The 12249-nt window shown below is 34.4% G+C and overlaps 1 protein-coding gene across 1 annotated transcript in view; it reads right to left on the bottom strand.

The window, feature by feature from the left end:
• Positions 1-8995, bottom strand: part of LOC119641376 (MOXD1 homolog 1) — a 19959-nt gene extending 10964 nt beyond the window's left edge. Inside the window, exon 1 of the mRNA XM_038039985.1 lies at positions 8491-8995. Within this exon, the coding sequence (XP_037895913.1) occupies positions 8491-8937 (447 nt within the window). The 5' untranslated portion in view covers positions 8938-8995. The remainder of the gene's footprint in view (positions 1-8490) is intronic.
• Between the last annotated feature and the right edge of the window lie 3254 nt (positions 8996-12249).

The raw sequence follows: 12249 nt of genomic DNA, 5'->3' as shown, positions 1-12249 counted from the left end.
TCCCCTTAAACTTAGTCAAGTTTATGTCAAACGTCTGAACCATCTTTTTCTGCCGTGCTGCACTGCGTCCACTCGGTTCGATAAAACTTGCTTAGTATTTAATGTTCAATTGCACGTTCACTTTGTTGATTGCGTTAGCTCTTAGGCAGTTGAAAAGCTTCTATTCCTATCATCCTTATGCTTTGCGTCAATAAGAAGCGGAAACAGGTGAGGATTTTTTAAAATTCTATTTGTGAAAACTTTTACTTTAGATTGGAATTGAAATCTAAATATATACAGTATATACAGTATATACAGTATGTATAGAATTATAGTAACGTAGTAATGTGAGTAGAAAGTCACTTTGTTAAAAGACCCAGACACTCTTTAAGCTAAGACTCTCGTTCAGTTTCAAACACGAACATCTGTTTAATGTGTTTGATCGACGTTCTCTTAGTTGCAAGAATAACGATATCGTCATTAAATTTGGCAAAAGCATAGGAAGTTCTTATGTGTATTGGAAAAGATCCAAGAAGAGAAGAAGAGAAGCTCATGACGGTTTTGAGATTTTATTCGTCACTTACACTGTAGCGAATATAGCGATAAAAAGCTCCCCGTATGATCAGACAGCATGTGCGATCAGCAGCAATGTAAAGCTCATCCAGTGCGCTAGGCTAGAGAAACTTCATTTCGGTTTTTGGAGCCGAATGTTTGTAAAGAATTCGGCAACAGTCTATGCTAGTTTTGCTGTAAAATTTCTGTTTTCACTTATGTAATTTATACTAGATTTAGAGGCAGTCTGTTTGATCCACTGTGTGTGTGTGTGATCGTTAGAATGTAATTTGCGTAGTTGAGGGGCGCAATTTGTTTTGACGATTCGACTTAAAATTTGATATTTGACGTAACGGCCCATCAGGCATTTTTCAATATTTATTGTAATGGATCTGATTACCTATTTTCTCATGTTCTTGTCAGTACCCGGATAAATGTCACCAATAGATACTGTCCAGTGTGCTGATTCGTCATTATTCTTATTAAACTGCAAGATCAGACATAATAACGTCTGCAGCCAGCATCGTTAGTGCTATTATGTTTGCTGCTTTGCCGGGTATAGAGATGGACGGTTACCATCTTACATTGTATATTCTCTTCAAATATTTGCTTCAATCTTCGTTGTTGTTGTTGTTGTTGTTGACGGTGACATGCTAAACATGACTTTTCTCACGTTTCCCGAAATCTCTTAATTCAACCTTCATACTGTTGTCACTTTCCAATAAATTTGTTTATTGATTTACTAATTGAACTATAATAGGATAGCAGCTGACTTAAGCAAGTAGGAGAACGTTAAGAATAACTTTAAACTAAAAGTGCAAAAGTTTTTTAATTAAAAGAAAAAATAAATTTAAAATAAAAGATGGGGAGACAAACGGGAAGAGAGGAATGCATATATACCTCTAGTACAGACACACACTAAAACGTCGCAAGACCGTCTATTGCACTTAACAACGGCGACGAGTCAATAACACTACTTGTTAACTTAACTGAGAAGGATATGCTTATTATACATCTACGGTTCTATAGTCGAGAGTTAGATCTATGGCAAATCTATTTGCGTTCCTTGGCAATGAAATTCCACAACTCAACTCGGATTCCTTGGAGAGGTGAGAAAAATTTTTCCTGAACAGATGCAATTTATTAAACATAGGAACAACGAGAAAGGATAAAACATAGCCGCACTCCAGTCTAATCACGCTTGCATACGTAAGGCTTCGTCTAACTTTTGAGTCTTTATGAAGTTTTTGATAGGATAAGACAACTAAGGCAATGTGGGAACCACTTCACTCTGCACTTTTTTTATATTTAATGCCATGGATTTATGCGAGAAACGAAGATTGGCTTGGAGTAGACGAGAATATACGCCTCTAAGTTAAACGAGAAGAACAGTCTAACATTAATTACGGAAGTGAGATCAATAAGGTGCACGAAATAGAACTGGTCCAGGAGATAACTTTGGCGAACACTTGATGTCAGAGGAAATTCATCAGAAACGTAATGATCTATTATGGAAATAAATGGGGAGCAGGCAGACTGAAGCTTAAGAATCAATAATCTATCTGTGAACTGCTGTGGAATGCTTTAAAGGTATGACAAATAATAAGAAGGTAGGTAAAAAATAGTCGTAACTTTCAAAAAATATTCAATAAGTTTAATATAACACCGTAGCGATAAGCAGATAATGAATTGCGAATATGTGACGACGAATATGGGGATTATTTATCCCGAAATATGAAAGTTAGGAATCGGAGAGCAAGTTTCAATTGTTGTTGGAAATAATCGACAGGGAGGGGGTTCAAAATTTGATGATGTTAGAGCAGTCGGCACCATTCAAAAATATCGATGAAGCGGCGATCGATCAGAACTAGAACACATCTCGCAAAGGAAAAATAACACAACAAACAAATGTATATTGACAGCTACGGGAAAGAGAGAGAAGAAAAAAATTAAGGAAATTTTTAAATGTCAGCGTGAAGTTAAGCGAATGGAAAGCAAAACACAAACAAAGAGTAAAAATTTAATGGAGCGTAGTTAACGAGTGAAATTCATTCATAATAAAATTTTGAAGTTTACTAAACGATTCGACTTAAGCCGAATACAAGCTTTGCGTATCTTTGATATTGTCTTTAAAGTTTTCTTTAGAGTAAATTAGTGGAATTAATTAATAAGAATGTGCTCAGCACGCGAAAGACAAAGACAAAGTTTTATCAAGAGACAATATTTACTCGTATTTATGCGTAAAATTTTAAAACAAATTTACGATAACGTTCTTTACCGTTTCACTTGTAATGATGTTGGGGGAGCATGCTAAACTAACAAGTTATCATAACTTTCTGGCTTACGGCAAAGTTGAAATTCCAAAATAAGAAACTTGATGCTTTTCAAGCGGGAATGTTGCTCAGTACATGGATAAAATGAAAATATGTACCAAAAAGCAGATATGCTCCTCCATATCGTGTTAGCCTTGATATTTGGCTTCACTGTCCGTTTACATGCTTTAACCGGGTTATCGAATTGAAGCTCGCGAACTGTTTTCAAAGCTTCTGTGCCCTAGGATAATCTTTTCAGCTAAGTTCCACGGCTACGCTCCAAGTGCCGCAAATTTTTCTTTTTTTTCTTTAAGGTCTTTCAGTGAGCGAAAGTCAAATCTTCGCAGTGATTGACTGATCAATGGTCAAAATATTTTTTCCCAACTGCACTTTTTTTGTTAAAAATGAACAGATTTGCTTAAATCCGACTCTTACTAAAGTGACGATCACCACCAAGTTTGAATCACCTTTGCCGGCGAATATATCGCAGAAGAAGACTTGGAATTCATTTTCGAAAATTAAATCATTCGAATAAGATTGAATTTCTTTAAAATAGTAATTTTTTCCTCTTTTTAAAAAGGACATGCTTGAATGCATTGTGCTTGCGAAGACATATACGAAATTAATTCTCATATCACATGCGCCTTTAAAGCAAAATATGAATAAGAGTACAACGTTGCATGGCCAACAACAAGAATTTTAACAATTGACGTGTCAAAGTACCAAAATTATACAGGACAGACGGACATGCTTCAACATCAACTAACAATTTGATGATTATCAACAATATATATATATATATATACTTTGTGGAGTCTCTGCTGCTGACTCGCGGGTGTTGCAAACGTTTCAACAAAATCCTTATACCCCTTATCCTTCGGTAATGAGTATAACACAAACTGCAATCAAGGCGAGAAAAAGTTGGCTTTTTAATGATGTGTAATAAACTAATAAATTATGTAACTAAATGAATGATAAACTATTGTGGATAAATAAGAAAAGCAGTTATATATACGGTTTGCGGCAAATGAATGAAGAGTAATTTTGGAACAGATACAGATCCGAATCCTCTAAATTTCAAATCGAAGAGTTTTAACAATGAACAGGTAAATCAATTAAATCTACCATAGTGTCCTTTAAATACTAATATTTGAATATTTAGGCAGTGGACCAAGATTAGGAAAAATTTAGTAACAAACAAACGGGCAGCTAAGTAAACATTGGAGTAAATAAATAGGAATGCATTCTTTATACGGCGATGCGATAACCCTATGATGGTGTTAGTGATAGTAAATACTTATGCTTTGGTTATGTATATGTGATCGAAGTTTCCCATTTCCCATTGAGGCGGGTTTAAAGCTCAGAAAGTACATTCAAACCGGGGTTGGAAGCTCACATGTAACTGAATTACGTGAATCAAAGGCTTTATAAATTCAATTACATGCCTAAATGAGACTTCAAGGGAATTAAAATGTCTCCTCTAACATATATTCCCGTTGCATATTTTCAATGGTTTTTCGCAAAAAATTTAAGATTCATTTTCCAAGTTCTTCTTCGCTTATATCAACACAAGAAAATTGAGAACCAAATTGCATACCGGTTGCATTTATAGAATGTGTGTGTGAAGATCGCGTTCCATTAAATTGTTAATCGCTTTTTAGGAAAAAAATGTAGCATGTAAAGTGTACGTAATGAATGAGGAGAAAAAGTTAGTTGAAAAGCAATGTTTTCACGCTATGTAACCTAAACACGAATATGAAATTGCGCGATAAATGAACATTACTTTAGCAACTGTTATACAAGTTGTTGTTGTTTGCAGCAACATGAAATATGCATACATACGAAGGCTTTTGGAATTTATTCACTTTTTTGATAACATGCAAAACTTTGCCCGTTAAAAAGATAGTAAATGAAAGCTTAAGCAATACCCGTCAACATTTTTATGAATTCATATATGCGCATATGGTAAAATTTTTAAACTCACTTAACAACGTACACGCACATACCAACCAATCTCTGTTTGCATGCGAAATTTTTGCAAATTTTCTCAAATTTGTTTTTTCTTAAGTGCTTATCAAACATCAAGCAAGAACAATTAGGCGAACTAAAATGGATATGAGAATTATTATTATTTGTTTAAACGATTTCCTAAGCAGTTATAAAAAGCAAATGCGGTTTACTCTCACTACGGAAGTGTGAGTAAAGTTAATATCGAGTTTTACTTTTGGATAAAAATTATGAGACCTTATCGATGACTAATGTTATTTAAGAACGTTTGACATTTTAAGCAATTGCGAAATTTCGCAATTGACTCGCCTTGAAACAAAAATTTGTTGGACAATAGTAACATGACCTGAAATTCTTTTTCTTTTATTTGCCTGAGGGACTCTTTACAATGTCTAAAATATGTGGCAGCAAGTTTATACCCTGAAAGGATACCATTTTGTGTATTGCGGCTTAATGTCTTACCTAGCGATTTCAAAGTGGATTGAAACAGTAGCGGAAGGCCTTAGAAAGTTATTTATTTCATTTAAGAGCGAAATGAGTCAGCGTAGCTTGAGAATGAGAATGAGAGAGATATACAGCAAAAGTGGGGAAAAGTTTCCCGGTAGAAAATCTTTCAAGGACGAAAATTCGAACTACTAGTAAAAGTTAGTAAAAAAAAGATTTACTACACTATAACCAAAAAAAGAAAAACATGCTTAATATACATTTTAAAAGTTGAAACGCGTTTCCCTTCAACCACGATTTTTCAGAAGCGCAATATTTTGACTTTGAAATCTTGAATTTTGAATATTTTTCATATATTGACATTTTCAAACTAAGGCCTTCTACGGGGAGTAGTCCTATCTAGTTAAAAATCTTTCAAAATTTTGCGAAATGTAGTTTGAACACAAAATACATGAATAGAGGCCAGACACATAGGCGAGAAAATTTTATATCAATTCAAGAAAGGCCTTCCACCAATCAATACAAGAAAGTATAGGTTAGTGATAAGCCCATCCGGATGTTATACACATTCGCAAAAACTTAATATACTTTGTACCAAAAGTACTCTATTAAGTCCTTTAGATTTTACGTCAATCAGTAAAAATTGTAGTAAAATGTATGTTCCCACCACAGCTCTCTTGATAATAAAAAAATTATTACTTGCCACCGATTGCTTGCGTTGCAACTATTTTAACAGAGTTTGCCTTTTCGAATGTATCGAGGACGAAAATTGAACCAGCAGTGAACAGTGTTTGACATAAATTTTTTATGATACGCTCAACAATATTTTCTCATGTACTTTTTATAGGTTGCGCTTTACTACGCTCATATAATATCTACAATGCGTTAATAAGTTAATAAGCATTTGTAAGAGAAATATTTCAGTCATTTCAAAGATTGCTATTCGGCTATTGGTTCCATATCATCAGATCACGATAGTTTATATCATCGAATCACTAATTTGGGGCAAAATTGTATATTTTGCATACCAAACTTAAGACAATTAACTTGTTTGCCTGGCCTACTTTTGCCCTTCACTGAAATACAATAATTTGTGGTCTACTTTTGGGTGGTCGCGCAATTAATAATGATTTTCTGTTAATATGAAAGAAAAGGGACAAAAAAAAAACCCTTAAGTTATTATCTTATCTAATATTTAAAAAATGCAGAAGCCTTTCAAAAGGAGGGAGCCAGTTTTATGGTAAAAGTTAAACAAAAGCAGTTTCCTGGCAAATTTCGCTTTTGTATCAAATGCCGGTTAAAGTAACAATACACAAAAGAGCCGAACAAAAAAGTGTCAGGTTAAGAAAAAACAAAAAAACAGTAGTAGGAAAGTTATATTCGGTCGTGAACGAATCTTTTACACCCATCACAGCTATCCTAAAATAGATAAACAAAGTAAAAGGGCTAAATTTTCATGCCCTATAATATGGAGTGGGCGCGACTGATCTTTCCATTTTCAAAATAAAATTTTTTCTTGCATAGGCTTGTCCTTGGAAAAGATGCAGATTTGTAGGCGATATCTTTATTTTCGTTAACAGGAGAATTTTCACCACAGATTCTACTCAGCTGGGCAGATGAACAGACAGATATGTTTATTATGGCCAAGAATTTATATAGCTTGTCTCTGAGCCTTATAGAGTTAGCGGAAAAGAAATTACATTTTGTTACACTAATATTGGGTAAGCTATTGGGTCAACTAGTTTTTTGCAGGTACTACACCCATGGAATATGCGTTCATCTGCAATAGTTTATGAGTAGGAACAATTTTTTATTCCTTTTGAAAAACAGGGGTGACTTCAGTTTGTGGACCGTTTTCAGTACCAACCAGCGTGCAAGAACTTCCAATGTTTGCGGCCAAGAGAATGTTTACAACATATACTATACAAATGGTTGGACGGACAGACACAAAGACGAATATGCTTAAATCGGTTTAGAATTTGATTTTGATCAAGAATATAAGTATATGTGTGGCATTTCGGGTGCTTCCTTTTGGGCGTTGCAAACGTTTTGCCAAATTGAATATACCTCTCATCCTTCGGTCATGGGTATAAAAAAAATGGTAGAAAATACATATATGGTTTTTGATAGCATTCTCAGGCGTGCCTTACTACGTAAAGTTTTCATGCTGCAGCGGTAAACTTTATCGGTCTTCATTTCATTCGCCAAATTCTCGTTAACTCCATAATAATGATTGCGTTAGAGACAAAAAAAAAACAGCGTAGATTTTAAATTCAAGAGATTGTGGAATTTTTGCGCGATCGTCTACATACCGTCTAGATGTTGCTCAAAGAATGAGATAAATAATATGCCCCGCATTAAGTATTAAGAAATTGTATCCGATCACACAGGCAACATAATATCAAATAAGCCGTTATTGCAAAAGTAAGGGATGAAGTGGATAGAATATTAAGATAGGCTTTGAAACGACAATAACTCTACACGGAAGCTACTCAATTACAAGAGACGTAAGGAAAATTTAGTGCAATTTTTTTTTTTGAAACCATCGCCATAAGGAAAAAATGTCCCATCGACGTGTTGTTGGTGGCCTTATACTCTCTCTAATACTCGGCTCAATTATCTTAGCTGTTGTCGATAGTATTTCTCAGTTAAGATTTTCTTTTAATTAGGAAAATGATGATAATATAATAAAACAAACAAACGTGAGCCGTAGAGATTCGATTTCGTGGTCAACATTGAAATTTGACCAGATATCACATATGATTTCTTTGCGGTACGACAGTCAATGAATTTTTGCGGCAAACTGCAAACGGCGGTTTCCTATCCGCTTGATTCGGCATTTTCGATGCTGTCAAAAATAGAACAGACACGTACATCCTAAAGAAAACACTTTGTCCCTTAAATGTGTTAGTTAATCACTTATAGGTAACAAAAATTTCCCGACAGTTTTTTTTCTTCTAATGGATTTGCAGATCCAACTGCTAATCTTCGCAAATAAGCAATGTAACCGGGGTCGACTCATATGTGCAAATTAAGTCTTAGGCGTCCATTACACGTAGTGAGTTTATAATATTGTTATGGGGCATATTTTTTTTCTCGAAAATCAAGAAAAGACCTTGAGAACGGTCGTCATGAAAAATAATTGAGAGCAATTTTTATTTCTTGATTTGTTAAGAAAAGCGAATAAATAACTTACAAGAGCATTTGCTTTCCCTGTCCGATCATCAACCCAGAGTATAACCATATCTGCACCAGACATACGTCCAGTTTTTCGCGAAAATCCCAAGCCAATGAAACCTTGGGTATTGACCGTGACACGAAAATGAATTTCCTTTGATTTCAACCACCACTCCAGCCAATACAGACCGTTCGAGTCCATCATCTCTACACGATGCCAATCGGTATGACGTACAGCATCATTAGCAATGTCATCGCCAGTATCATTGCAGACAAAGCTTGAGCTATTCATCAAGCGACTGTTGTTCTTAAAATGACTATTATTTGTATGACGTGCATGACGGCGTTGTTCAATCGCATGCTCCGCATCCGCATCGCGCGACCAAGCCGTTACTGTTGTTTTTAAATAAAGCATTAAAATGAAGGCAATTCGCCAGAATCTCATTACGCTAAAGAATAGAGACATGATTGCAGATTTTTCATACGATTTTTTTTTCCACTTTCAGTTTTACTTTAATTCATAAAAAAGAAAAAAAAAATGATGAGAATTTTTTTTATTAGTTCACTTTTGACACGATTTTAATAAAAGTTTAATCAAAATATTTCTTTAACACTGGTTTGCCGTTAATCCTATGTATGTATGTACAGCAAAGTGTGTAATGCACGTACTTTCATTAATATTCTCTGTTTTTTTTTTTTTTTTTGCCTTTCCTTTTAACACGTGAGATCTATTGTTTTTTATTGTATGCTTCAGGCAGCTGTCCTTTTTCATGAACCGAAACCAAACGGACGGCATATGCGTTTCAACGACCGCTTGTCAGTTGTTATTCTCATTACAGATGTACGTTTGTTTGAATTCAAATGTTCGCACTCACGCGGCGCACAAACTTTACATTTTTCATTTCTCATATGAAGCATCTGTTGTTCATAGACTTCCGATCAAGTGATAGGGGTTGATTTTTAATTGAGTTTTCCCAATTGATATTTCCCAATCTATTTATTTATGAATTTTTTTTATTGCTTTTTGTTTTTCCGAATTGAACTGAAATAGTTTTCCCTTCTATTTGTCTTGTTCACAACAAAGTTAGTTTCACATATATTTTCTGTTAAATTTTTATTTGTTTTAAATTGTCGAAAACACGTTCAAATCGCCGCGCGACGCTTCGATTCGTCCTTCCATCGTAATTAATATGCTGAGAGCGAATGTGTCATCTACACTACTCTAGAACATGTTTGACCTGATCTTATTCCTAACGCTCTTGTACTCTTACTCTCCGCGACTCTCTTGCTACAATTTCTGAAGCCGGTTTGAGAGCAACGCCATTACAGACCCAATAGGAAATTTAAAAGAGAAATTTTTGTATTTTATGTAATTCTTAGAAGTCTCCTTTTTCTTCGGACAACCAACAGCAATAGAGATGTTTTTTTTTATCTATGCTTGGGGAAAATTTTTCGTTTCTTTCCCATTAGCATAAACCTAATGTAGAAGAAATACGATTTACTTCATGTACACTTTCATTGCTCTATCCCTTATTATACCCTACGGTGCTTGTAGGGCCCGATATATTGGGTTAGTGCGAATGGGCTTAAGGTAAGTCCACATTTTATCATATCAATCATTTCAGAATCATAATCCGAATTGATCCAAACCTGTCTGTCAGTCTGATATCTTCTCATGTAAATTTCTGTTCAAGCTATAGGTCGGAATTTTTGACATATTTTGATAAAATTTGGTACTGTGACGTGTTTTGACCAAGGACGAATGTTATTGTTCGGATCGGTCCATTTTTTCAACCACTCCCCGTACAACGCGCTGTTCCGAAAAGTGGAAAATATTGCAATTTTCAAAGTGTCTCGACAAAGATGACTATGTAGTAATATTTCGGCATTTTAAATTGGTATGAAAACATTGGATTGACTGTGGCAATTTTTGAATCCCCTCTCATATAATGAAAACTCAAGTTCATGCGACAAAAAGGTATCATTTTCAATGCTTTGTGATGAAAATTATATCATAATAGTAATTTAACATAAAAAACAATAAAATGTAGCGAATTTAGACCATCTTGGGCTATTTTTTGAATCCTGTCCTAATAAGGATTTCCACAGAAAGTGATCCTTTATAGAGTAGAAAAGTGTAAGATTTAATATTTGACGACAAAAATTGAAAAATTAAGAAATGTGTTAGACAATGTGGTGTAAGATATTTAATAGTCGCCTTTGCCCGATTATATATATAATTATAATACTTAAATTGTGATAAGACACCTAGGATTCTCACAGTATAATCTACGCACTAAATGTTTCTTATGTGGATTCTTTTCCTACTGGGTCTCTTTAAATTGTACCTTTGAGCCTGTTATGCTTGTCTCTTACTACTCTCTCTCTCTCTCAGAGATTATATTTTGCTTGAGTTTTTATGCTTTGACAGATATTAAAATTGTTTTTATGTATTTGCTTGATTTTTTCCTTCACATTGGTCTTCTCAGAGAGTATTCCCAACATTCAAAATGTGCGCTTGCGCATTTAAAACAACAATGCACAATCATACTCATAAATATATACATTTATATATATAAATTGTATTATCTAAATAAATGGTTAAATATGTACAGGCTCGTGTGTTTAAATGCGAACTTTTCTGTTGCAGATGCGTGCCCTCCATTAGCAGCACGTACAGAATAAATGTGACCATGTGTTCTTGTTAAAGTTGTAGCGCTTCACTAAATTCGTATGTATATATTTTTCATTTACCCCTTAAACAATTGGACTATAATGCATTTGCTTTTCAATTTGTAACACGAAATATGCCTACGCCGTTTCAGAAGGTTAAAACTGCGCTAAACACTACAGCAGCGATCCGATTACAGGAAGTTTTCTTTTTTTGAAGTTCATAAGAGTTCCCATTAATAACTTTGATCAGAAGTTTTAACCAAATAGTAAAGAGGGCCAAAGAGAAATTCGTAGCATTTAGCCAGACGCCAATTCATATCATTTTCATTAGCGATCGTCCTTTGGCCAAAACATCTCAGTACTAAACTCCGTCGAAAATTTGAGGACGAGAATATAAAACAGGCAGGCAGACAGACGGACAGAGAAACTTAAAGGTATTCGGAAAGTGATTCTTCGTCGATCGGTATAACAGAAAGCGGTGATGGGCCTTGCAAATACAAACCTAATATACCTTTGTGTCACAAGTCGCGCAGGATATAAAAAACCTTTACTCCAATGGCTTGATGATCGTTCGCAGTTGATTTTTCCACAAATCATTTCAAAGTCTAAATGCTTTATACATTTATACAATATTTAGATGTAACTCATGTTATAAATTTTTCTGTAGATTTTGATTATGCGTAACATAACGGGTTTCAAAGATTTGTAACTATAATATGTCTATGAGAGATTAGGTGAGGATATCTTATATTCGTTCTAAGACGTAGATTTTCTCACTTTTGCTGCGTTTTTATATATCTCCGTACGCCCATATCGTATATTGCTTGCAGCGTTAATACACTTGGCTTGCGGGTTATTCATACACCGATTGCTTGGTATACCTTTGCATGGTGCCTTGTTTTTTGCCTCCACTTGAGTAGCATGTTTTTTTCTGAAGCTTTCATTGCATATGTGTTTTATTGTAGACTGTTATTTATATAAAAGAGCTACCTAAAAATTTTTAATGATATGTATCTATATATATATATATATATATGTATATATATGAATGTATATATTCACACATAAATATGTAAACACGTACACATAAACATAAATATATATA

The sequence above is a fragment of the Glossina fuscipes genome, unplaced genomic scaffold, assembly GCF_014805625.2.
Source record: "Glossina fuscipes isolate IAEA_lab_2018 unplaced genomic scaffold, Yale_Gfus_2 148, whole genome shotgun sequence".
Taxonomy (NCBI): domain Eukaryota; kingdom Metazoa; phylum Arthropoda; class Insecta; order Diptera; family Glossinidae; genus Glossina; species Glossina fuscipes.
The sequence above is the reverse complement of the archived record's forward strand: the minus strand, read 5'-3'. Positions and strand labels throughout refer to the sequence as shown.